This window comes from Oncorhynchus nerka, linkage group LG4 (assembly GCF_034236695.1).
Source record: "Oncorhynchus nerka isolate Pitt River linkage group LG4, Oner_Uvic_2.0, whole genome shotgun sequence".
NCBI lineage: Eukaryota > Metazoa > Chordata > Actinopteri > Salmoniformes > Salmonidae > Oncorhynchus > Oncorhynchus nerka.
Genome location: NC_088399.1, coordinates 26,797,575 through 26,823,964, shown reverse-complemented (window position 1 = coordinate 26,823,964; position 26,390 = coordinate 26,797,575). Strand labels below are relative to the sequence as shown.

At 50.5% G+C, this 26,390-nt stretch overlaps 1 protein-coding gene across 4 annotated transcripts in view; it reads right to left on the bottom strand.

Annotated features, from left to right (window-relative positions):
• Window positions 1–26,390, bottom strand: part of LOC115121070 (AP-3 complex subunit beta-1-like) — a 107,355-nt gene that overhangs the window by 30,066 nt on the left and 50,899 nt on the right. For 3 of the 4 annotated variants that reach the window (XM_065017402.1, XM_029650095.2, XM_065017401.1), the window contains exons 21-22: window positions 1,109–1,157; window positions 905–1,008 (exon numbers count right to left, since the gene is read on the bottom strand). The exons of the other annotated variant lie outside the window; for it this stretch is intronic. In XM_065017402.1, coding sequence (XP_064873474.1) covers window positions 905–1,008; window positions 1,109–1,157 — 153 coding nt within the window. The remainder of the gene's footprint in view (window positions 1–904; window positions 1,009–1,108; window positions 1,158–26,390) is intronic. 4 annotated transcript variants of the gene reach the window in all.

The following is a 26,390-nucleotide window of genomic DNA, read 5'->3' as shown; positions in this document are numbered from 1 at the left end:
GGATGGAGGTTGGCACTGAGCGTTGTATGAACAGGGCACATGGAGAGAGGAAAACAGAAAGACTGTAAAACAGGAAATGCAATTGTATGAGTGGAGAGGGATATTATTTATAAATGTCCAAGAAGGAGGAAATGGAGATTATTTATAAATACAGTATCAGTCAAAAGTTTGGACACACCTACTCATTCAAGTGTTGTTCTTTATTTGACTATTTTCTACATTGGACTCTGTCAGACTGACCATCGGGTTCTTCGTCACCTCCCTGACCAAGGCCCTTCTTCTTCTTCAATGCTGCAGAAATGCTTTGCTACCCTTCCTCAGATCTGTGCTTCGACACAATCCTGTCTTGGAGTTCTATGGACAATTCCTTCAACCTCACGGCTTGGTTTTTGCACTGTCAACTGTGGGACCTTGTGTAGACAGGTGTGTTGCCTTTCCAAATCATGTCCAATCAATTTAATTTTCCACAGGTGGACTCCAATCAAGTTGTAGATACATCTTAGGGATTATCAATGGAAACAGGGTGCACCTGAGATCAATTTCGAGTCTCATAGCAGAGGGTCTGAATACTTATGTAAATACGTTTTTTTTTGTGGTGTATTGTGTGTAGATTGATGAGGAAATTGTTTTATTTAATCAATTTTAGAATAAGGCTGTAATGCAATAAAATGTGGAAAAATTCATGGGGTCTGAATACTTTCCGAAGGCACTGTAAATATGTCCAGGAAGGAGGAAAGGGAGATGATTTATAAATATGTCCAGGAAGGAGGAAAGGGTCAACAGCCAACTCCAGGAGGAGATTCCAGCCACTGGAGACACTCGACTGTACAGTATGATCCAACACATTTACCCCCCCCCCCAGGGAGGGATAAACAGACAGACAGATCTCCACACACACTCTCACCTGGATGGTGGAGGAGACATTGGAGAGTGACAGGCCCTCCAGGTCTCCTAGAAGGCTAGGAGAGAGGACAGAAGACTTGTGCTGGGTCACTGGTGCAGGAGTGACTACAGGACACACACACAGAACACTTATGAGATGAATTCCAACTGGAAATCTAGTGGTATTTTTCCCAGCTACATGCTGTTTTACAGACAGAAAACTCACAGTCACCCAGATCCAACAGAGACACCTCCTTTGTTGACTTCACCTCCACCTGGAGAAAAGACCAGCAGAATGTATGAGAAACATACTGTCCCTAGACTGACTTTGAACAGGTGCTGGATAAAATATGAATTAATGGTCGACCCTTAGGTCTGTATCAGATTGTCAAACATATTTATAGTAAAAACACTTGAGAGTACAGCACAGTATATCATAACATAAGTTGTATTTTTTAGCAAATGTTCCAACATGATTGTCAGATGAATGAAGGCTATAGATGAAAGAGAAAGAAGAACTAGTGGGAAAGAGAGAAAGATGACAGGCAGAATATTAAAGTAAAGTCTGTTTGTATTTGTGGGAATGTAGCCTACACACTGCCCTATTTGACTGACAGTGTTTCTACAATGCAGTAACATGATATTCCTAAACACGTCTGCTATGTGCATAAAATTCTATTCTATTTCTCAGGCTGCTGTGTGTATATACATCTGGAGGGTCTGTATGATCTACATGGGCCAGCCATGAGACATGTCGTGTCACAACCGATAGATACACTCCATTGACTCTACCTCCTACCACTAGACCAGGCTTGTCAAACGGCGACTCAGAATATTAGGACGTGCATCGTCACATATACAATACAATAGGCCCTCTCTGTCTCTCCATGCCCTCCTAACCAACCACAGCCCTGTTCACTTCTCATAAAGAACCATAAAATTCCACTCTGCTTACTGCGGGATCCACAAATGGAGGAGTGTGTGTGAGAAGGCATAATAGTGAAAAACAATGATGTTAGAGGGCGTATCTTCTCAGATCGTCTCTGATAGATGCTTGGTGGCAAAGAAGAAACCCTTCTTAACAGGCGGAGTGAGAGAGAGAGAAAAAGAGAAGAGAGAGGGGGAGAATCAGAGAGAGATAGAGAATCGGAGAGAGAGGGGGAGAATCAGAGAGAGAGGGGGAGAATCAGAGAGAGAGAGAGAGAGGGGGAGAATCAGAGAGAGAGAGAGAGAGGGGGAGAATCAGAGAGAGAGAGGGAGAATCAGAGAGAGAGAGAGAATCAGAGAGAGAGAGAATCAGAGAGAGAGAGAGAATCAGAGAGAGAGAGAGATCGGAGAGAGAGAGAGGGGAGAATCAGAGAGAGAGGGGGAGAATCAGAGAGAGAGAGAGAGAGGGGGAGAATCAGAGAGAGAGAGGGAGAATCAGAGAGAGAGAGAGAATCAGAGAGAGAGAGAGAATCAGAGAGAGAGAGAGAATCAGAGAGAGAGAGAGAATCAGAGAGAGAGAGAAATCAGAGAGAGAGGGGAGAATCAGAGAGAGAGGGGGAGAATCAGAGAGAGAGAGAGGAGAGAATCAGAGAGGGAGAATCAGAGAGAGAGGGGGAGAATCAGAGAGAGAGAAATCAGAGAGAGAGGGGGAGAATCAGAGAGGGGAGAATCAGAGAGAGAGAGAGAATCAGAGAGAGGGGAGAATCAGAGAGAGAGAATCAGAGAGAGGGGGGAGAATCAGAGAGAGAGAATCAGAGAGAGAGGGGGAGAATCAGAGAGAGAGAGAGGGGGAGAATCAGAGAAAGAGAGAGGGGGAGACTCAGAGAAAGAGAGAGAGAGGGGGAGACTCAGAGAAAGAGAGAGAGAGAGGGAGATGCAGAGAGAGAAGGGGGAGAACAGAGAGAGAGAGGGGGGGAACAGAGAGAGAGAGGGGGGAGAACAGAGAGAGAGAGGGGGAGAACAGAGAGAGAGAGGGGGAGAATCAGAGAGAGAGAGAGGGGAGAACAGAGAGAGAGAGGGGGAACAGAGAGAGAGAGAGGGGGAGAACAGAGAGAGAGAGGGGAGAACAGAGAGAGAGAGAGGGGAGAACAGAGAGAGAGAGAGGGGAGAATCAGAGAGAGAGAGAGGGGAGAATCAGAGAAAGAGAGAGAGAGGGGGAATCAGAGAGAGAGGGGGAGAATAAGAAAGAATTAGAGAGGGGGAGAATAAGAAAGAGAGGGGAGAATCAGAAAGAGAGAGGGGAGAATCAAGGAGAGGGGGAGAAATCAGAAAGAGAAGGGGGAGAATCAGAAAGGGAGAGAGGGGGAGAATCAGAGAGTGGAGGAGAATCAGAGAGAGAGAGGGGGAGAATCAGAGAGAGAGAGAGGGAGGAGAACAGAGAGAGAGAGGGGGAGATCAGAGAGAGAGGGGGAGATCAGAGAGAGAGAGGGGAGATCAGAGAGAGAGAGGGGGATCAGAGAGAGAGAGAGGGGAGATCAGAGAGAGAGGGGGAGATCAGAGAGAGGGGGAGATCAGAGAGAGGGGGAAGAATCAGAGAGAGAGAGAGAATCAGAGAGAGAGAGAATCAGAGAGAGAGGGAGAATCAGAGAGAGAGGGGGAGAATCAGAGAGAGAGAGAGAGAGGGGAGAATCAGAGAGAGAGGGGAGAATCAGAGAGAGAGAGGGAGAATCAGAGAGAGAGAGGGGGAGAATCAGAGAGAGAGAGAGGGGGGAGAATCAGAGAGAGAGAGAGAGGGGGAGAATCAGAGAGAGAGAGAGAGGGGGAGAATCAGAGAGAGAGAGAGAGGGGGAGAATCAGAGAGAGAGAGAGAGGGGAGAATCAGAGAGAGAGAGAGAGGGGGAGAATCAGAGAGAGAGAGAGAGGGGAGAATCAGAGAGAGAGAGAGAGGGGAGGAGACTCAGAGAAAGAGAGAGGGGGAGACTCAGAGAAAGAGAGAGAGAGGGGGAGACTCAGAGAAAGAGAGAGAGAGGGGGAGATTCAGAGAAAGAGAGAGAGGGGGGGAGACTCAGAGAGAGAGGGGGAGAACAGAGAGAGCGAGGGGGGAAACAGAGAGAGAGAGGGGGAGAACAGAGAGAGCAGGGGGAGAACAGAGAGAGAGAGGGGGAGAACAGAGAGAGAGAGGGGAGAACAGAGAGAGAGAGAGGGGGAGAATCAGAGAAAGAGAGAGAGGGGGAAATCAGAGAAAGAGGGGGGGAGAATCAGAGAAAGAGGGGGAGAACAGGGAGAGAGAGGGGGAGAACAGAGAGAGGGGGAGAATCAGAGAAAGAGAGAGAGGGGGAGAATCAGAGAAAGAGAGAGAGGGGGGAGACTCAGAGAAAGAGAGAGGGGGGGAAACTCAGAGAAAGAGAGAGAGGGGGGAAACTCAGAGAAAGAGAGAGAGAGGGGGAGAACAGAGAGAGAGAGGGGAGAACAGAGAGAGAGAGGGGGAGAACAGAGAGAGAGAGGGGGGAGAACAGAACAGAGAGAGAGGGGGGGCTCAGAGAGAGGAGGAGAATCAGAGAGAGAGAGGGGAGAATCAGAGAGAGAGGGGGAGAACAGAGAGAGAGAGGGGGAGATCAGAGAGAGAGGGGGAGATCAGAGAGCGGGGGAGGAGATCAGAGAGAGAGGGGGAGATCAGAGAGAGGGGGGAATCAGAAAGAGAGAGGGGAGAATCAGAAAGAGAGAGGGGGAGAATCAAGGAGAGAGAGGGGGAAATCAAGGAGAGAGAGGGGGAATCAAGGAGAGGGGGGGAGATTCAGAGAGAGGGGGAGAATCAGAGGAGAGGGGGAGATTCAGAAAGAGAGGGGGAGAATCAGAGAGAGAGGGGGGAGAATCAGAGAGAGAGGGGAGAATCAGAGAAAGAATTAGAGAGGGGGAGAATCAGAAAGAGAGGGGGAGAATCAGGGAGAATCAATGAGAGGGGGAGAATCAGAAAGAGAAGGGGGAGAATCAGAAAGGGAGAGAGGGGGAGAATCAGAAAGGGAGAGAGGGGGAGAATCAGAGAGAGGAGGAGAATCAGAGAGAGAGAGGGGGAGAATCAGAGAGAGAGAGGGGGAGAATCAGAGAGAGAGAGGGGGAGAACAGAGAGAGAGAGGGGGAGAAATCAGAGAGAGAGAGGGGGAGAACAGAGAGAGAGAGAGGGGGAGATCAGAGAGAGAGGGGGAGAACAGAGAGAGAGAGAGGGGGAGAACAGAGAGAGAGAGGGGGGAGATCAGAGAGAGAGAGGGGGAGATCAGAGAGAGAGGGGGAGATCAGAGAGAGAGGGGGAGATCAGAGAGAGGGGGGGATCAGAGAGAGGGGGAGGATCAGAGAGAGGGGGAGGATCAGAGAGAGGGGGAGGATCAGAGAGAGGGGGAGGATCAGAGAGAGGGGGGGAGATCAGAGAGAGAGGGGAAGGATCAGAGAAAGAATTAGAGAGGGGAAGAATCAGAAAGAGAGAGGGGGAGAATCAGAAAGAGAGAGGGGGTGAATCAGAAAGAAAGAAAGAGGGGAGAATCAGAGAGAGAATCAGAGAGAGCATCAGAGAGAGAGGGGAAGAATCAGAGAGAGGGCAGAATCAGAGAGAGAGAGGGGAGAATCAGAGAGACAGGGGGGGGAGAATCAGAGAGAGAGGGGGAGAATCAGAGAGGAGGGGGAGAATCAGAGAGGAGGGGGAGAATCAGAGAGACAGGGGGAGAATCAGAGAGACAGGGGGAGAATCAGAGAGACAGGGGGAGAATCAGAGAGACAGGGGGGAGAATCAGAGAGACAGGGGGAGAATCAGAGAATCAGAGAGAGGGGGAATCAGAGAGAGAGAATCAGAGAGAGAAGGGGAAGAACCAGAGAGAGGGGGGATTAGAGAGGGGGACAATCAGAAAGAGAGAGGGGGAGAATCAGAGAGAGAATCAGAGAGAGCATCAGAAAGAGAGAGGGGGGGGAATCAGAGAGAGAGAATCAGAGAGAGAGGGGAAGAACCAGAGAGAGGATTAGAGAGGGGGAGAATCAGAGAGAATCAGAGAGGGGGAGAATCAGAGAGAGAGAGGGGGGAGAATCAGAGAGAGAGAGGGAGAATCAGAGAGGGGGGGGGATTCAGAGAGAGAGCAGGGGGAGAATCAGAGAGAGAGGGGGGGGAGAATCAGAGAGAGAGGGGGAGAATCAGAAAGAGAGAGATTCAGAAAGAGAGAGAATCAGAGAGAGGGAGGGGAGAATCAGAGAGAGAGGGGGAGAATCAGAGAGGGGGAGAATCAGAGAGAGAGGGGGAGAATCAGAAAGAGAGAGATTCAGAAAGAGAGAGAATCAGAGAGAGGGAGGGGGAGAATCAGAGAGAGAGGGGGAGAATCAGAGAGAGAGGGGGAGAATCAGAGAGAGAATCATAAAGAGAGAGGGGAGAATCATAAAGAGAGAGAGAGGGGGAGAATCAGAGAGAGAGAGAGGGGGAGAATCAGAGAGAGAGAGGGGGAGAATCAGAGAGAGAGAGAATCAGAGAGAGAGAGAGAATCAGAGAGAGAATCAGAGAGAGAAGGGGAGAATCAGAGAGAGAGAGAATCATAAAGGGAGAGGGGTGAATCAGAAAGAAAGAGGGGGAGAATCAGAGAGAGAATCAGAAAGAGGGGGAGAATCAGAGCGAGGAGGGGGGGGAGAATCAGAAAGAGGGAGAATCAGAAAGGTAGAGAATCAGAAAGGTAGAGAATCAGAAAGAGAGGTAGAGAATCAGAAAGAGAGAGAATCAGAAAGAGAGAGAATCAGAGAGAGAATCAGAGAGGGGAGAATCAGAGAGAGAGAGGGGAGAATCAGAGAGAGAGGGGGAGAATCAGAGAGAGGGGAGAATCAAAGAGAGAGGGGGAATCAAAGAGAGAGGGGGAGAATCAGAAAGAGAGGATCAGAAAGAGAGAGAATCAGAGAGAGAGAGAATCAGAGAGAGAGAGAATCAGAGAGAGAGGGGGGGGAGAATCAGAGAGAGGGGGGGAGAATCAGAGAGAGGGGGGAGAATCAGAGAGAGGGGGGAGAATCAGAGAGAGAGAGGGGGAGAATCAGAGAGAGAATCAGAAAGAGAGAGAATCAGAAAGAGAGAGAATTAGAAAGAGAGAGAGGGGGAGAATTAGAAAGAGAGAGAGAGGGGGGAGAACAGAGAGAGAGAGGGGGAGAACAGAGAGAGAGAGAGAGGCGGGGGGACTCAGAGAGAGAGAGAGGGGGGCTCAAAGAGAGAGAGGGGGAGACTCAGAGAGAGAGAGAGGGGGAGACTCAGAGAGAGAGAGGGGGGAGACTCAGAGAGAGGAGGGGGAGAATCAGAGAGAGAGGGGGAGAACAGAGAGAGAGAGGGGGAGAACAGAGAGAGAGAGAGAGGGGGGGACTCAAAGAGAGAGGGGGAGAGAGAGAGAGAGAGAGGGGGAGACTCAGAGGAGGAGAATCAGAGAGAGAGGGGGAGAACAGAGAGAGAGAGGGGGTGATCAGAGAGAGGGGGGAGATCAGAGAGAGAGGGGAGATCAGAGAGAGAGGGGGAGATCAGAGAGAGGGGGATCAGAGAGAGGGGGAGATCAGAGAGAGAGGGGGAGATCAGAGAGAGGGGAGATCAGAGAGAGAGGGGGAGATCAGAGAGAGAGGGGGAGATCAGAGAGAGAGAGAGATCAGAGAGAGAGGGGGAGAATCAGAAAGAGAGAGGGGAGAATCAGAAAGAGAGAGGGGAGAATCAGAAAGAGAGAGGGGGAGAATCAGAAAGAGAGAGGGGAGAATCAGAAAGAGAGAGGGGGAGAATCAGAAAGAGAGAGGGGGAGAATCAGAAAGAGAGAGGGGAGGGGGGGAGAATCAGAGAGAGGGGGGGAGAATCAAGGAGAGGGGGAATCAGAAAGAGAAGGGGGAGAATCAGAAAGGGAGAGAGGGGAGAACAGAGAGAGAGAGGGGGAGAAAGAGAGAGAGAGAGGGGAGAAGAGAGAGAGAGAGAGGGGGATCAGAGAGAGAGAGAGGGGGAGATCAGAGAGAGAGGGGGAGATCAGAGAGAGAGGGGAAGATTCAGAGAGAAAGAATTAGAGAGGGGGAGAATCAAGGAGAGGGGGAGAATCAGAGAGAGAGGGGGGAGAATCAGAGAGAGAGAGGGGAAGAATCAGAGAAAGAATTAGAGAGGGGGAGAATCAGAGAGAGAGAGGGGAAGAATCAGAGAAAGAATTAGAGAGGGGGAGAATCAGAAAGAGAGAGGGGGAGAATCAGAAAGAGAGAGGGGAGAATCAGAGAGAGAGGGGGGAGAATCAGAGAGAGAGGGGGAGAATCAGAGAGAGAGGGGGAGAATCAGAGAGACAGGGGGAGAATCAGAGAGACAGGGGGAGAATCAGAGAGACAGGGGGAGAATCAGAGAGACAGGGGAGAGAATCAGAGAGACAGGGGAGAGAATCAGAGAGACAGGGGGAGAGAATCAGAGAGACAGGGGGAGAGAATCAGAGAGACAGGGGGAGAATCAGAGAGACAGGGGGAGAATCAGAGAGACGGGGGAGAATCAGAGAGAGGGGGAATCAGAGAGAGAGAATCAGAGAGAGAGGGGAAGAACCAGAGAGAGGATTAGAGAGGGGAGAATCAGAAAGAGAGAGGGGGAGAATCAGAGAGAATCAGAGAGAGCATCAGAAAGAGAGAGGGGGGAATCAGAGAGAGAGAATCAGAGAGAGAGGGGAAGAACCAGAGAGAGGGGGAGAATCAGAGAGAGGGGGAGAATAAGAGAGAGAGGGGGAGAATAAGAGAGAGAGGGGAGAATAAGAGAAAGAGAGAGAATCAGAGGGGAGAATAAGAGAAAGAGAGAGAATCAGAGGGGGAGAATCAGAGAGAAAGGGGGAGAATCAGAGAGAAAGGGGGGGAGAATCAGAGAGAAAGGGGGAGAATCAGAGAGGGGGGAGAATCAGAGAGAGAGGGGGGAGAATCAGAGAGAGAGGGGGAAATCAGAGAGAGAGGGGGAGAATCAGAGAGAGAGAGAATCAGAAAGAGAGAGAATCAGAGAGAGAATCATAAAGAGAGAGAATCAGAGAGAGAATCATAAAGGGAGAGGGGGTGAATCAGAAAGAAAGAAAGATGGGGAGAATCAGAGAGAGAATCAGAGAGAGCGAGGGGCAGAATCAGAGAGAGGGCAGAATCAGAGAGAGAGAGGGGGAGAATCAGAGAGAGAGAGGGGGAGAATCAGAGAGAGAGAGGGGGAGAATCAGAAAGAGAGAGGGGGAGAATCAGAAAGAGAATCATAAAGAGAGAGAATCAGAGAGAGAATCATAAAGGGAGAGGGGGTGAATCAGAAAGAAAGAAAGATGGGGAGAATCAGAGAGAGAATCAGAGAGAGCGAGGGGCAGAATCAGAGAGAGGGCAGAATCAGAGAGAGAGAGGGGGAGAATCAGAGAGAGAGAGGGGGAGAATCAGAGAGAGAGAGGGGGAGAATCAGAAAGAGAGAGAATCAGAAAGAGAGAGAATCAGAGAGAGAATCATAAAGAGAGAGAATCAGAGAGAGAATCATAAAGAGAGAGGGGGAGAATCATAAAGAGAGAGGGGGAGAATCAGAGAGAGAGAGAGAGAGAATCAGAAGAGAGGGGAATCAGAGAGAGAGAGGGGGAGAATCAGAGAGAGAGGGGGAGAATCAGAGAGAGAGAGGGGGAGAATCAGAGAGAGAGAGATTCAGAGAGAGAGAGAATCAGAGAGAGGGAGGGGGAGAATCAGAGAAAGAGAGAGAGGGGGAGAATCAGAGAGAGAGGGGGAGAATCAGAGAGAGAGAGGAATCAGAGAGAGAGAGAGAATCAGAGAGAGAAGGGGAGAATCAGAGAGAGAGAATCATAAAGGGAGAGGGGGTGAATCAGAAAGAAAGAGGGGGAGAATCAGAGAGAGAATCAGAAAGAGGGGGAGAATCAGAGAGAGGGAGGGGAGAATCAGAGAGAGGGAGGGGAGAACCAGAGAGAGGGAGAACCAGAGAGAGGGAGGGGAGAACCAGAGAGAGGGAGGGGAGAACCAGAGAGAGGGAGAACCAGAGAGAGGGAGAACCAGAGAGAGGGAGAACCAGAAAGGGAGAGAATCAGAAAGGTAGAGAATCAGAAAGGTAGAGAATCAGAAAGGTAGAGAATCAGAGAGAGAGAGAATCAGAGAGAGAGAGAATCAGAAAGAGAGAGAATCAGAGAGAAAGAGGGGAGAATCAGAGAGAGAGAGGGGGAGAATCAGAGAGAGAGAGAGGGGGGAGAATCAGAGAGAGAGAGAGGGGGAGAATCAGAGAGAGAGAGGGGGAGAATCAGAGAGAGAGAGGGGGAATTAGAAAGAGAGAGGGGGAGAATCAGAGAGAGAGAGAGGGGGGAGAATCAGAGAGAGAGAGAGGGGGGGAGAATCAGAGAGAGAGAGGGGGGGAGAATAAGAGAGAGAGAGAGAGAGAGAGAATAAGAGAGAGAGAGAGAGAGAGGGGGAGAATCAGAGAGAGAGAGAGAGAGAGAGAGGGGGGGAGAATCAGAGAGAGAGAGAGAGGGGAGAATCAGAGAGAGAGAGAGGGGGGGAGAATCAGAGAGAGAGAGAGAGGGGGAGAATCAGAGAGAGAGAATCAGAGAGAGAGGGGGAGAATCAGAGAGAGAGAGGGGAAGAATCAGAGAAAGAATTAGAGAGGGGGAGAATCAGAGAGAGAGAGGAATCAAGAATCAGAGAGAGAATCAGAGAGGGGGAGAATCAGAAAGAGAGAGGGGGAGAATCAGAAAGAGAGAGGGGGAGAATCAGAGAGAGAGGGGGAGAATCAGAGAGAGAGAGAATCAGAGGAGGGGGGAGAATCAGAGAGAGAGGGGGGAGAATCAGAGAGAGAGGGGGGAGAATCAGAGAGACAGGGGGAGAGAATCAGAGAGACAGGGGGAGAGAATCAGAGAGACAGGAATCAGAGAATCAGAGAGAGGGGGAGAGAATCAGAGAGAGAGGGGGAGAATCAGAGAGAGAGAGGGGGGGAGAATCAGAGAGAGGGGGGGGAGAATCAGAGAGAGAGAGGGGGAATCAGAGAGAGAGAATCAGAGAGAGAGGGGAAGAACCAGAGAGAGATTAGAGAGGGGGAGAATCAGAAAGAGAGAGGGGGAGAATCAGAGAGAATCAGAGAGAGCATCAGAAAGAGAGAGGGGGAATCAGAGAGAGAGAATCAGAGAGAGAGGGGAAGAACCAGAGAGAGGGGGAGAATCAGAGAGAGGGGGAGAATAAGAGAGAGAGGGGGAGAATAAGAGAGAGAGGGGGAGAATAAGAGAAAGAGAGAGAATCAGAGGGGGAGAATAAGAGAAAGAGAGAGAATCAGAGGGGGAGAATCAGAGAGAAAGGGGGAGAATCAGAGAGAAAGGGGGAGAATCAGAGAGAAAGGGGGAGAATCAGAGAGGGGGAGAATCAGAGAGAGAGAGGGGGAGAATCAGAGAGAGAGGGGGGAATCAGAGAGAGAGGGGGAGATCAGAGAGGGGGGAATCAGAGAGAGATCAGAAAGAGAGAGAATCAGAGAGAGAATCAGAAAGAGAGAGAATCAGAGAGAGAATCATAAAGAGAGGGGGTGAATCAGAAAGAAAGAAAGATGGGGAGAATCAGAGAGAGAGAATCAGAGAGAGAGAATCAGAGAGAGGCAGAATCAGAGAGAGAGAGAGGGGGAGAATCAGAGAGAGAGAGGGGGAGAATCAGAGAGAGAGAGGGGGAGAATCAGAAAGAGAGAGGGGAGAGAATCAGAAAGAGAATCATAAAGAGAGAGAATCAGAGAGAGAATCATAAAGGAGAGGGGGAGAATCAGAAAGAAAGAAAGATGGGGAGAATCAGAGAGAGAATCAGAGAGAATCAGAGAGAGAATCAGAGAGAGGGCAGAATCAGAGAGAGAGAGGGGGAGAATCAGAGAGAGAGAGGGGAGAATCAGAGAGAGAGAGGGGGAGAATCAGAGAGAGAGAGGGGGAGAATCAGAAAGAGAATCATAAAGAGAGAGGAGAATCAGAGAAGGGGGAGAGGGGAGAATCAGAAAGAAAGAAAGATGGGGAGAATCAGAGAGAGAATCAGAGAGAGAGGGGGAATCAGAATCAGAGAGAGGGGAGAATCAGAGAGAGAGAGGGGGAGAATCAGAGAGAGAGAGGGGAGAATCAGAGAGAGAGAGGGGGAGAATCAGAAAGAGAGAGAATCAGAAAGAGAGAGAATCAGAGAGAGAATCAGAAAGAGAGAGAATCAGAGAGAGAATCAGAAAGAGAGAGGGGGAGAATCAGAAAGAGAGAGGGGAGAATCAGAGAGAGAGAGAGGGGGGAGAATCAGAGAGAGAGAGGGGAGAATCAGAGAGAGAGGGGGAGAATCAGAGAGAGAGAGGGGGAGAATCAGAGAGAGAGAGATTCAGAGAGAGAGAGAATCAGAGAGAGGGAGAAGAATCAGAGAAGAGAGAGAATCAGAGAGAGAGGGGAGAATCAGAGAGAGAGAGAGAGAATCAGAGAGAGAGAGAGGAATCAGAGAGAGAGAGGGGAGAATCAGAGAGAGAGAATCAGAAAGGGAGAGGGGGTGAATCAGAAAGAGAGGGGAGAATCAGAGAGAGAGAAAGAGGGGGAGAATCAGAGAGAGAGAGAGGGGAGAATCAGAGAGAGAGAGGGGAATCAGAGAGAGGAGAACAGAGAGAGAGAGGGAGAAATCAGAGAGAGAGGGAGGGGAGAATCAGAGAGAGGGGGAGAATCAGAGAGAGGGAGAACCAGAGGGGAGAATCAGAAAGAGAGAGAATCAGAAAGGGAGAAATCAGAGAAAGAGAGGGGAGAATCAGAAAGAGTAGAGAATCAGAGAGAGAGAGAATCAGAGAGAGAGAGAATCAGAAAGAGAGAGAATCAGAGAGAGAGGGGAGAATCAGAGAGAGAGAGAGGAGAGAATCAGAGAGAGAGAGAGAGGGGAGAATCAGAGAGAGAGAGAGGGGGGAGAATCAGAGAGAGAGAGAGAGAATCAGAGAGAGAGAGAGGGGGAGAATCAGAGAGAGAGAGAGAGAGGGGGAGAATCAGAGAAGAGAATCAGAGAGAGAATCAGAGAGAGAGAGAGAGGGGAGAATCAGAGAGAGAATCAGAGGGAATCAGAGAGAGAGAGAGAGAGAGAGGGAGGAATCAGAGAGAATCAGAGAGAGAGAGAGGGGAGAATCAGAGAGAGAGAGAGAGAGGGGGAGAATCAGAGAGAGAGAGAGAGGGGAGAATCAGAGAGAGAGAGAGAGAGAATCAGAGGAGAGAATCAGAGAGAGAGAGAATCAGAGAGAGAGAGAGAATCAGAGAGAGAATCAGAGAAGAGAGAGAGAGAGAGAGAGAATCAGAGAGAGAGAGAGAGAGGGAGAATCAGAGAGAGAGAGGGGAGAATCAGAGAGAGAGAGAGGGGAGAATCAGAGAGAGAGAGGGAGAATCAGAGAGAGAATCAGAATCAGAGAGAGAGAGGGGGAGAATCAGAGAGAGAGAATCAGAGAGAGAGAGGGAGAATCAGAGAGAGAGAGAGGGGGAGAATCAGAGAGAGAGAGAGAGGGGAGAATCAGAGAGAGAGGGGAGAATCAGAGAGAGAGAATCAGAGAGAGAGAGGGGAGAATCAGAGAGAGAGAGAGGGGGAGAATCAGAGAGAGAGAGGGAGAATCAGAGAGAGAGAGAATCAGAGAGAGAGAGAGGGGGAGAATCAGAGAGAGAGAGAGGGGAGAATCAGAGAGAGAGAGAGAGGGAGAGAATCAGAGAGAGAGAGAGAGGGGGGAGAATCAGAGAGAGAGAGAGAGGGGGAGAATCAGAGAGAGAGAGAGAGAGAAATCAGAGAGAGAGAGAGAGGGGGAGAATCAGAGAGAGAGAGAGGGAGAATCAGAGAGAGAGAATCAGAGAGAGGGAGAATCAGAGAGAGAGAGAGGGGAATCAGAGAGAGAGAATCAGAGAGAGAGGGGAAGAACAGAGAGAGAGGGAGAATCAGAGAGAGGGGGGAAATCAGAGAGAGAGAGGGGAGAATAGAGAGAGAGAGGGAGAATAAGAGAGAGGAGAGAATCAGAGGGGGAGAATCAGAGAAAGAGAGAGAATCAGAGAGGGGAGAATCAGAGAGAGAGAATCAGAGAGAAGAGAGAGGGGGAGAATCAGAGAGAGGGAGAATCAGAGAGAGAGAGAGAGAATCAGAGAGAGAGAGGGGGAGAATCAGAGAGAGAGAGAGAATCAGAGAGAGAGAAGAATCAGAGAGAAGAGAGAGAGAGGGGAATCAGAGAGAGAGAGAGAATCAGAGAGAGAGAGAGAGGGGGAGAATCAGAAAGAAGAGAGAGGGGAGAATCAGAGAGAGAGAGAGAGGGGGAGAATCAGAGAGAGAGGGGGAGAATCAGAGAGAGAGAGGGGAGAATCAGAGAGAGAGGGGGAGAATCAGAAAGAGAGAGGGAGAATCAGAGAGAGAGAGATCAGAAAGAGAGAGAATCAGAGAGAGAATCAGAAAGAGAGAGGGAGAATCAGAGAGAGAGAGAGGGGGGAGAATCAGAGAGAGAGAGAGGGGGAGAATCAGAGAGAGAGAGGGAATCAGAGAATCAGAGAGAGAGAGAGAATCAGAGAGAGAGAGGGGGAGAATCAGAGAGAGAGAGAGGGAGAGAGAGAGAGAGAGAGAGAGAGAGAGGGGGGAGAATCAGAGAGAGAGAGAGAGAGAGGGGAGAATCAGAGAGAGAGGGGGGAGAATCAGAGAGAGAGAGAGGGGGAGAATCAGAGAGAGAGAGGGGGAGAATCAGAGAGAGAGAGGGGAGAGAATCAGAGAGAGAGGGGGAGAATCAGAGAGAGGGGAGAATAAGAGAAAGAGAGAGAATCAGAGAGAGGGGGAGAATCAGAGAGAGAGGGGAGAATCAGAGAGAGAGGGGGGAATCAGAGAGAGAGGGGGAATCAGAGAGAGAGGGGGAATCAGAGAGAGAGAGAATCAGAGAGAGAGGGGGAATCAGAGAGAGAGAGAGAATCAGAGAGAGAATCAGAGAGAAGAGAGAGAGAATCAGAGAAGAGAGAGAGAGAGAATCAGAGAAGAAAGAGGGGGAGAATCAGAAAGAAAGAGGGGTGAATCAGAAAGAAAGAGGGGGAGAATCAGAAAGAAAGAGGGGAGAATCAGAGAGAGAGGGGGAGAATCCGAGAGAGAGAGGGGGAGAATCCGAGAGAGAGAGGGGGAGAATCAGAGAGAGAGAGAGGGGAGAAATCAGAGAGAGAGAGAGAGGGGGAGAATCAGAGAGAGAGAGATTCAGAGAGAGGGAGAATCAGAGAGAGAGGGGAGAGGGGGAGAAGAATCAGAGAGAGAGAGGGGGAGAATCAGAGAGAGAGAGAGAGAGAATCAGAGAGAGAGAGAGAGAGAATCAGAGAGAGAGAGAGAGAGAATCAGAGAGAGAGAGAGAATCAGAGAGAGAAGAGGGGAGAATCAGAGAGAGAGAGAGAGAGGGGAGAATCAGAGAGAGAGAGGGGGAGAATCAGAGAGAGAATCAGAGAGAGAGAGAGAGAATCAGAGAGAGGAGAGGGGGGGAGAATCAGAGAGAGGGGGAGAATCAGAGAGAGAGAGGGGGAGAATCAGAGAGAGGAGGGGAGAACAGAGAGAGAGGGAGAATCAGAGAGAGGGAGAACAGAGAGAGGGGGGAATCAGAGAAGGGAGAGAATCAGAGAGGAGAGAATCAGAGAGAGAGAGAGAAATCAGAAAGAGTAGAGAATCAGAGAGAGAGAGAATCAGAGAGAGAGAGAATCAGAGAGAGAGAGAAGAATCAGAGAGAGAGAGAGATCAGAGGAGAGAGAATCAGAGAGAGAGAGAATCAGAGAGAGAGAGGGGAGAATCAGAGAGAGAGAGAGGGGGAATCAGAGAAGAGAGAGGGGGAGAATCAGAGAGAGAGAGGGGGAGAATCAGAGAGAGAGAGAGGGGGAGAATCAGAGAGAGAGAGAGGGAGAATCAGAGAGAGAGAGAGAGGGGGAGAATCAGAGAGAGAGAGAGGGGGGAGAATCAGAGAGAGAGAGGGGGAGAATCAGAGAGAGAGAGAGGGGAGAATCAGAGAGAGGGAGAATCAGAGAGAGAGGGGAGAATCAGAGAGAGAGAGAGAGAATCAGAGGAGAGAGAATCAGAGAGAGAGAGAGAGAGAGAATCAGAGAGAGAGAGGGGGAATCAGAGAGAGAGAGGGGGGAATCAGAGAGAGAGAGGGGGAGAATCAGAGAGAGAGAGAGAGAATCAGAGAGAGAGAGAGAGAGAGAGAGAGAGGGGGAGAATCAGAGAGAGAGAGGGGGGAGAATCAGAGAGAGAGAGAGAATCAGAGAGAGAGAGAGAGGGGGGGGAGAATCAGAGAGAGAGAGAGAGAGAATCAGAGAATCAGAGAGAGAGAGAGAGAGGGGGAGAATCAGAGAGAGAGAGAGAGGGGAGAATCAGAGAGAGAGAGGGGAGAATCAGATCAGAGAGAGAGAGGGGAGAATCAGAGAGAGAGAGAGGGGGAGAATCAGAGAGAGAGAGAGAGAATCAGAGAGAGAGAGATCAGAAGAGAGAGAGAGAGAGAGATCAGAGAGAGAGGGGAGAGAATCAGAGAGAGAGAGGGGAGAATCAGAGAGAGAGAGAGGGGAGAATCAGAGAGAGAGAGAGAGAGGGGGAATCAGAGAGAGGGGGAGAGAGAGAGAGGGGAGAATCAGAGAGAGAGAGAGAAAGGGGGAGAATCAGAGAGAGAGAGAGGGGGGAGAATCAGAGAGAGAGGGGAGGGGGAGAATCAGAGAGAGAGAGAGGGGGAGAATCAGAGAGAGAGAGGGGGGGAGAATCAGAGAGAGAGAGAGGGGAGAATCAGAGAGAGAGAGAGAGAGGGGGGAGAATCAGAGAGAGAGAGGGGGGAGAATCAGAGAGAGAGAGGGGGAGAATCAGAGAGAGAGAGGGGGAGAATCAGAGAGAGAGAGAGGGGGAGAATCAGAGAGAGAGAGAGGGGAGAATCAGAGAGAGAGAGAGGGGGAGAATCAGAGAGAGAGAGAGGGGAATCAGAGAGAGAGAGAGGGGAGAATCAGAGAGAGAGGGAGAATCAGAGAGAGAGAGAGAGGGAGAATCAGAGAGAGAGAGAGGGGGAGAATCAGAGAGAGAGAGGGGGAGAATCAGAGAGAGAGAATCAGAGAGAGGGGAGAATCAGAGAGAGAGAGAGAGGGGAGAATCAGAGAGAGAGAGAGGGGGAGAATCAGAGAGAGAGAGGAGAGGGGAGAATCAGAGAGAGAGAGAGGGAGAATCAGAGAGAGAGAGAATCAGAGAGAGGGGAGAATCAGAGAGAGAGAGAATCAGAGAGAGGGGAGAATCAGAGAGAGAGAGGGGAGAATCAGAGAATCAGAGAGAGAGAGAATCAGAGGGAGAAATCAGAGAGAGAGAGAGAGGGAGAATCAGAGAGAGAGAGGGGGAGAATCAGAGAGAGAGAGAGGGGGAGAATCAGAGAGAGAGAATCAGAGAAGAGGGAGAATCAGAGAGAGAGAGAATTAGAGAGGGAGAATCAGAGAGAGAGAGAGAGAGAGGGAGAATCAGAGAGAGAGAGAATCAGAGAGAGAGGGAGAATCAGAGAGAGAGAGGGGAGAATCAGAGAGAGAGAGAGAATCAGAGAGAGAGAGAGAATCAGAAAGAGAGAGGGGGAATCAGAGGGGAGAATCAGAGAGAGAGAGAGGGGGAGAATCAGAGAGAGAGAGAGGGAGAATCAGAGAGAGAGAGGGGGGGAGAATCAGAGAGAGAGGGGGGAGAATCAGAGAGAGAGAGAGGGGGGAGAATCAGAAAGAGAATCAGAGAGAGAGAGAGGGGGGAGAATCAGAGAGAGAGGGAGAATCAGAGAGAGAGGGGGAGAATCAGAGAGAGAGGAGGGGAGAATCAGAGAGAGAGGGAGAAATCAGAGAGAAGGGGGAGAATCAGAGAGAGAGGGGGAGAATCAGAGAGAGAGAGAGGGGAGAAGAGAGAGAGAGAGAGAGGGGGAGAATCAGAGAGAGAGAGGGGAGAATCAGAGAGAGAGAGAGGGGGGGGGAGAATCAGAGAGAGAGAGAGAGGGGGAGAATCAGAGAGAGAGAGAGAATCAGAGAGAGAGAGAATCAGAGAGAGAGAGAGGGGGGAGAATCAGAGAGAGAGAGGGGGAGAATCAGAGAGAGAGAGAGAGGGGGGAGAATCAGAGAGAGAGAGAGAGGGGGAGAATCAGAGAGAGAGAGAGGGGAAATCAGAGAGAGAGAGAGAGAGGGGGAGAATCAGAGAGAGAGAGGGGAGAATCAGAGAGAGAGAGAGGGGGGGAGAATCAGAGAGAGAGAGAGAGGGGGGAGAATCAGAGAGAGAGAGAGAGGGAGGAGAAGAAGAGAGAGAGAGGGGGAGAATCAGAGAGAGAGAGAGAGGGAGAATCAGAGAGAGAGAGAGGAATCAGGGAGAGAAGAGAGAGAGAGAGAGAATCAGAGAGAGAGATCAGAATCAGAGAGAGAGAGAGAGGGGGAGAATCAGAGAGAGAGAGAAGGGGAGAATCAGAGAGAGAGGGGGGAGAATCAGAGAGAGAGAGAGAGAGGGGAGAATCAGAGAGAGAGAGGAGAGATCAGAGGGAGAATCAGAGAGAGAGAGAGAGGGGGAGAATCAGAGAGAGAGAGAGAGGAGAGAGAATCAGAGAGAGAGAGAGAGAGAGAGAGGAGAGGGGAGAATCAGAGAGAGAGAGAATCAGAGAGAGAGAGAGAGAGAGAGAGAGAGAGAGAGAGGAGAGAAGAGAGAGAGAGAGGGGAGAATCAGAGAGAGAGAGAGAGGGGGAGAATCAGAGAGAGAGAGAGAGAGAGGAGAATCAGAGAGAGAGAGAGAGAGATCAGAGGGGAGAATCAGAGAGAGAGAATCAGAGAGAGAGGGGGAGAATCAGAGAGAGAGAGGGGGAGAATCAGAGAGAGAGAGAGGAGGGGGAGAATCAGAGAGAGAGAGAGAGGGGGAGAATCAGAGAGAGAGAGAGGGGGAGAATCAGAGAGAGAGAGAGAGGGGGAGAATCAGAGAGAGAGAGAGAGAGGGGGAATCAGAGAGAGAGAGAGAGAGAGAGGAGAATCAGAGAGAGAGAATCAGAGAGAGGGAGAATCAGAGAGAGAGAGGGGGAGAATCAGGAGAGAGAGGGGAGAATCAGAGAGAGAGAGGGGGAATCAGAGAGAGAGAGAGAGGGGAGAATCAGAGAGAGAGAGAGAGAGGGGGAGAATCAGAGAGAGAGAGAGAGAGAGGGGGAGAATCAGAGAGAGAGAGAGAGGGGGAGAATCAGAGAGAGAGAGAGAGAGGGAGAATCAGAGAGAGAGAGAGAGAGGGGAGAATCAGAGAGAGAGAATCAGAGAGGGAGAATCAGAGAGAGAGGGGGGGAGAATCAGAGAGAGAGAGAGAGGGGAGAATCAGAGAGAGAGAGAGAGGGGGAGAATCAGAGAGAGAGAGAGGGGGAGAATCAGAGAGAGAGAGAGAAGGGGGAGAATCAGAGAGAGAGAGAGAACAGAGAGAGGGGGGGAGAATCAGAGAGAGAGAGAGAGGGGAGAATCAGAGAGAGAGAGAGAGAGGGGGAGAATCAGAGAGAGAGAGAGAGGGGAGAATCAGAGAGAGAGAGAGGGAGAATCAGAGAGAGAGGGGAGAATCAGAGAGAGAGGGGAGAATCAGAAAGAGAGAGGGGAGAATCAGAGAGAGAGGGGGAGAATCAGAGAGAGAATCAGAGAGAGAGAATCAGAGAGAGAGAGAGGGGGAGAATCAGAGAAGAGAGAGAAAGAGGGGGGAGAATCAGAGAGAGAGAAGAGAGGGAGAATCAGAGAGAGAGAGAGGGAGAATCAGAGAGAGAATCAGAGAGAGGGGGGAGAATCAGAGAGAGAGGGGGAGAATCAGAGAGAGGGGGAGAATCAGAGGGGGAGAATCAGAGAGAGAGAGAGAATCAGGAGAGAGATCAGAGAGAGAGAGAGGGGGAGAATCAGAGAGAGAGAGGGGGGGAGAATCAGAGAGAGAGAGAGGGGAGAGAATCAGAGAGAGAGAGAGAGGGAGAATCAGAGAGAGAGAGAGGGGAGAGAATCAGAGAGAGAGAGGGGGAGAATCAGAGAGAGAGAGAGAGGGGAGAATCAGAGAGAGAGAGAGGGGGGAGAATCAGAGAGAGAGAGAGAATCAGAGAGAGAGAATCAGAGAGAAATCAGAGAGAGAGAGAGAGAGGGGGAGAATCAGAGAGAGAGAGAGAGAGAGAGAGGGAGAATCAGAGAGAGAGAGAGAATCAGAGAGAGAGAGAGAATCAGAGAGAGAGAGAATCAGAGAGGAGAGGGGGAATCAGAAGAGGGAGAGAGAGAGAGAGAGGAGAGAATCAGAGAGAGAGAGAGAGAGGGGGGAGAATCAGAGAGAGAGAGAGGGGGAGAATCAGAGAGAGAGAGAATCAGAGGAGGGAGAATCAGAGAGGAGAGAGAAGAGGAGGGAGAATCAGAGAGAGGGAGAATCAGAGAGAGGAGAGAAGAGAGAGAATCAGAGAGAGAATCAGAGAGAGAGAGAATCAGAGGGAGAATCAGAGAGAGAGAGAGAATCAGAGAGAATCAGAGAGAGAGAGAGAGAGGGGAGAATCAGAGAGAGAGGGGAGGGAGAAATCAGAGAGAGGAGAATCAGAAAGAATCAGAGAGAGAGGGGAGAATCAGAGAGAGAGAGAGGGGGAGAATCAGAGAGAGAGAGAGGGGAGAGAGGAGAATCAGAGAGAGAGAGAGGGGAGAATCAGAGAGAGAGAGGGGAGAATCAGAGAGAGAGAGGGGAGAATCAGAGAGAGAGAATCAGGGGGGGGAGAATCAGAGAGAGAGAGAAGAGAGAGAGGGAGAATCAGAGAGAGAGAGGGGGAGAATCAGAGAGAGAGAGAGGGAGAATCAGAGAGAGAGAGAGGGGAGAATCAGAGAGAGAGAGAGAGGGAGAGAATCAGAGAGAGAGAGAGAGGAGAGAATCAGAGAGAGGGAGAATCAGAGAGAGAGAGAATCAGAGAGGAGAGAATCAGAGAGAGAGAGAGAGAATCAGAGAGAGAGGGGAGAATCAGAGAGAGAGAGAGAATCAGAGAGAGAATCAGAAAGAGAGAGAATCAGAAAGAGAGAGAATTAGAGAGAGAGAGAGAGGGGGAGAATCAGAAAGAGAGAGAGAGGGGGAGAATCAGAGAGAGAGAGAATCAGAGAGAGAGAGAGAATCAGAGAGAGAGAGGGGAGAATCAGAGAGAGAGAGAGGGGGAGAATCAGAGAGAGAGGGGGAGAGAGAGAGGGGGAGAATCAGAGAGAGAGAGGGGGGAGAATCAGAGAGAGAGAGAGAGGGGAGAGAGGGAGAGAGGGGGAGAATCAGAGAGAGAGAGGGGGAGAATCAGAGAGAGGGGGGAACTCAGAGAGAGAGAGGGGGAGAATCAGAGAGAGAGAGAGGGGGGAATCAGAGAGAGAGAGAGAGAGGGGGGAGAATCAGAGAGAGAGAGAGAGAGAGAGAGAGAGGAGAGAATCAGAGAGGAGAATCAGGGGAGAGAGAGAGAGAGGGGGAGAATTCAGAGAGAGGGGGAGAGAGAGGGGGAGAATCAGAGAGAGAGAATCAGAGAGGGGGGAATCAGAGAGAGAGAGAGAGAGAGGAATCAGAGAGAGAGAGAATCAGAGAGAGAGAGGGGGAGAATCAGAGAGAGAGAGAGGGGAATCAGAATCAGAGAGGGGGAGAATCAGAGAGAGAATCAGAGAGAGAGAGAGGGGGAGAATCAGAGAGAGAGAGAGGGGAGAATCAGAGAGAGAGAGAGAGAGAGGGGGAGAATCAGAGAGGAGAATCAGAGAGAGAGAGAATCAGAGAGAGAGAATCAGAGAGAGAGGGGGAGAATCAGAGAGAGAGAGAGAGAGGGGAGAGAGAGAGAGAGGGGGAGAATCAGAGAGAGAGAGAGAGGGGGAGAATCAGAGAGAGAGAGAGAGAGAGAGAGAGGGGAGAATCAGAGAGAGAGAGAGGGGGAGAATCAGAGAGAGAGAGAGGGAGAATCAGAGAGAGAGAGGGGGAGAATCAGAGAGAGAGAGGGGGAGAATCAGAGAGAGAGAGGGAGAATCAGAGAGAGAGAGAGGAGAATCAGAGAGAGAGAGAGAGGGGGAGAATCAGAAGAGAGAGGGGGAGAATCAGAGAGAGAGAGGGGGAGAATCAGAGAGAGAGAGAGAGAATCAGAGAGAGAGAGAGAGAGAGAGGGGGAGAATCAGAGAGAGAGAGAGAGAATCAGAGAGAGAGAGAGAGGGGGAGAATCAGAGAGAGAGAGAGGGGGGAGAATCAGAGAGAGAGAGAGAGAGGGGGAGAATCAGAGAGAGAGAGAGAGAGGGGAGAATCAGAGAGAGAGAGAGAGAGAGAGGGGGAGAATCAGAGAGAGAGAGAGAGAGAGAGGAGGGGGAGAATCAGAGAGAGAGAGAGGGGGAGAATCAGAGAGAGAGAGAGAGAGGGAGAATCAGAGAGAGAGAGAGGGGGGGAGAATCAGAGAGAGAGAGAGAGAGAGGGAGAATCAGAGAGAGAATCAGAGAGAGAGAGGGGGGAGAATCAGAGAGAGAGAGAGAATCAGAGGGAGAATCAGAGAGAGAGAATCAGAGAGGGGGAGAATCAGAGAGAGAGAGAGGGGGGAGAATCAGAGAGAGAGAGGGGGGAGAATCAGAGAGAGAGAGAGAGAGAGGGGGGAGAATCAGAGAGAGAGAGAGAGGGGGGTGAGAATCAGAGAGAGAGAGAGAGAGGGGGAGAATCAGAGAGAGAGAGAGAGAGGGGAGAAGAATCAGAGAGAGAGAGAGGGGGAGAATCAGAGAGAGAGAGAGAGGGGAGAGAAATCAGAAGAGAGAGAGAGAGGAGGGGGAGAATCAGAGAGAGAGAGAGAGAATCAGAGAGAGAGAGGGGAGAGAGAGAGAGAGAGGGGGAGAATCAGAGAGAGAGAGAGAATCAGAGGGAGAGAGAGAGAGGGGGAGAATCAGAGAGAGAGAGAGGGGAGAATCAGAAGAGGGGAGAATCAGAGAGAGAGGGGAGAATCAGAAAGAGAGAGGGGAGAATCAGAGAGAGAGGGGGAGAATCAGAGAGAGAGAGAGAGGGGGAGAATCAGAGAGAGAGAGAGAGAGGGGAGAATCAGAGAGAGAGAGAGAGGGGGGAGAATCAGAGAGAGAGAGAGAGAGGGGGAGAATCAGAGAGAGAGAAAGAGGGGGAGAATCAGAAAGAGAGAGAGGGAGAATCAGAGAGAAATCAGAGGGGGGAGAATCAGAGAGAAGAATCAGAGAGAGAGAGAGAGAGGGGGAGAATCAGAGAGAGAGAGGGGGAGAATCAGAGAGAGAGAGAGAGGGGGAGAATCAGAGAGAGAGAGAATCAGAGAGAGGGGAGAATCAGAGAGAGAGAGAGAGAGGGGAGAATCAGAGAGAGAGAGAGAGAGAGAGGGGAGAATCAGAGAGAGAGAGAGAGAGGGGGAGAATCAGAGAGAGAGAGAGAGAGAGGAGAATCAGAGAGAGAGAATCAGAGAGGGGGGAGAATCAGAGAGAGAGAGAGAGAGAATCAGGGGAGAATCAGAGAGAGAGAGAATCAGAGAGAGAATCAGAGAAGAGAGAGAGAGAGGGGGAGAATCAGAGAGAGAGAGAGAGGGGGAGAATCAGAAAGAGAGAGAGGGAGAATCAGAGAGAGAGAGGGGGAGAATCAGAGAGAGAGAGAGGGAGAATCAGAGGAGAGAGAGGGGAGAATCAGAGAGAGAGAGAGGGGGAGAATCAGAGAGAGAGAGGGGGAGAATTTCAGAGAGAGAGGGGGGAATCCGAGAGAGAGAGAGAGAGAGAGAGAATCAGAGAGAGAGGGGGGAGAATCAGAGAGAGAGAGGGGGAGAATCAGAGAGAGAGGGGGGAGAATCAGAGAGAGAGAGAGGGGAGAATCAGAGGAGGAGAGAATCAGAGAGAGAGAGAGAGAGAGAGGGGGGAGAATCAGAGAGAGAGAGAGGGGGAGAATCAGAGAGAGAGAGAGAGAGGGGAGAATCAGAGAGAGAGAGAGAGGGGGAGAATCAGAGAGAGAGAGGGAGAATCAGAGAGAGAGGGGGAGAATCAGAGAGAGAGGGGAGAATCAGAGAGAGAGAGAGAAGAGAGAGAGAGAGAGATCAGAGAGAGAGAGAGGGAGAATCAGAGAGAGAGGGAGAGATCAGAGAGAGAGAGAATCAGAGAGAGAGAGAGAGAGAGGGGAGAATCAGAGAGAGAGAGAGAGGGGGGAGAATCAGAGAGAGAGAGATCAGAGGGGAGAATCAGAGAGAGAGAGAGAATCAGAGAGAGAGAATGAGAGAGAGAGAGAGGGGGAGAATCAGAGAGAGAGAGAATCAGAGAGAGAGGGGGAGAATCAGAGAGAGAGAGAGAACAGAGAGAGAGAGAGAGAATCAGAGAGAGAATCAGAGAGAGAGAGAGATCAGAGAGATCAGAGAGAGAGAGAGAGAATCAGAGAGAGAATCAGAGAGAGAATCAGAGAGAGAGAGAATCAGAGAGAATCAGAGAGGGGAGAATCAGAGAGGGAGAGAATCAGAGATTGAGAGAGAGGGAGAATCAGAGAGAGAGAGGGGGGGGAGAATCAGAGAGAGAGAGAATCAGAGAGAGAGAGAATCAGAGAGAGAGGGGGAGAATCAGAGAGAATCAGAGAGAGAGGGGGAGAATCAGAGAGAGAGAGAATCAGAGAGAGAGGGGGAGAATCAGAGAGAGAGAGAATCAGAGAGAGGAGAATCAGAGAGAGAATCAGAGAGGGGGAGATCAGAGAGAGAGAGAGAGGAGAGAGAATCAGAGAGAGAGGGGGAGAATCAGAGAGAGGGGGAGAATCAGAGAGAGAGAGGGGGGAGAATCAGAGAGAGAGAGGGGAGAATCAGAGAGAGGAGAATCAGAGAGAGAGAGGGGGGGGAGAATCAGAGAGAGAGAGAGAATCAGAGAGAGAATCAGAGAGAGAGAGAGGGGAGAATCAGAGAGAGAGAGAGGGGGAGAATCAGAGAGAGAGAGGGGAGAATCAGAGAGAGAGAGAGAGAGAATCAGAGAGAGAGAGAGAATCAGAGAGAGAGGGGGGAGAATCAGAGAGAGAGAGGGGGGAGAATCAGAGAGAGAGAGAGGGGGAGAATCAGAGAGAGAGAGAGAGAGAGGGGGAGAATCAGAGAGAGAGAGAAAAGAAGAGAGGGGGAGAATCAGAGAGAGAGAGAGAGGGGGAGAATCAGAGAGAGAGAGAGAGGGGGGGAATCAGAGAGAGAGAGAGAGATCAGAGAGAGGGGAGAATCAGAGAGAGAGAGAGAGAGAGAGAGGGGGAGAATCAGAGAGAGAGAGAGAGGGGGAGAATCAGAGAGAGAGAGAGAGAAAGAGAGGGGGAGAATCAGAGAGAGAGAGAGAGAGAGAGGGGGAGAATCAGAGAGAGAGAGAGGGGGAGAATCAGAGAGAGAGAGAGAGGGGGGAGAATCAGAGAGAGAGAGAGAGGGAGAATCAGAGAGAGAGAGAGAGAGAGGGAGAATCAGAGAGAGAGAGAGGGGAGAATCAGAGAGAGAGAGAGAGGGGGAGAATCAGAGAGAGAGGGGGAGAATCAGAGAGAGAGAGAGGGGAGAAATCAGAGAGAGAGAGATCAGAGAGGAGAAGAATCAGAGAGAGAGAGAGAAGAATCAGAGAGAGAGAGGGGAGAATCAGAGAGAGAATTAGAGAGAGAATCAGAGAGGAGAATCAGAGAGAGAGAGGAGAATCAGAGAGAGGAGAGAGGGGAGAATCAGAGAGAGAGAGGGGAGAATCAGAGAGAGAGAGGGGAGAATCAGAGAGAGGGGGAGAATCAGAGAGGGGGAGAATCAGAGAGAGAGAGGGAGATCAGAGAGAGAGGGGGAGAATCAGAGAGAGAGAGGGGGGAGAATTAGGAGAGAGAGAGGAGAATCAGAGAGGGGGAATCAGAGAGAGAGAGAGGGGGAGAATCAGAGAGAGAGGGGGAGAATCAGAGAGAGAGGGGGAGAAATCAGAGAGAGAGGGGGAGAATCAGAAGAGAAAGAGGGGGAGAATCAGAGAGAGAGAGGGAGAATCAGAGAGAGAGGAGGGGAATCAGAGAGAGAGAGGGGGAGAATCAGAGAGAGAGAATCATAAGAGAGAGAGGGGGTGAATCAGAGAGAGAGAGGGGAGAATCAGAGAGAGAGAGAGGGGAGAATCAGAGAGAGAGAGAATCAGAGAGAGAGATTAGAGAATCAGAAAGAGAGAGGGGAGAATCAGAGAGAGAGAGAGAGAGAATCAGAATCAGAGAGAGGGAGAATCAGAGAAGAGAGAATCAGAGAGAGGGGGGAGAATCAGAGAGAGAGAGAGAGAATCAGAGAGAGAGGGGAGAATCAGAGAAAGAGAGAGGGGGAGAATCAGAGAGGGGGAGAATCAGAAAGAGGGGGAGAATCAGAGAGAGGGGGAGAATCAGAGAGAGAGAATCAGAAAGAGAGGGGGTGAATCAGAAAGAGAGAGGGAGAATCAGAGAGAGAGAGGGGGAGAATCAGAAGAGAGAGGGGGAGAGAGGGGAGAATCAGAGAGAGAAGGAGAGAGAGAATCAGAGAGAGGAGGGGGAGAATCAGAGAGAGAGAGGGGGAGAATCAGAAAGAGAGAGAGAGGAATCAGGAGAATCAGAAGAGAGAGAGAGAATCAGAGAGAGAGAGGGGGAGAATCAGAGAGGGGGAGAATCAGAGAAGAGAGAGGGGGAGAATCAGAGAGAGAGGGGGAGAATCA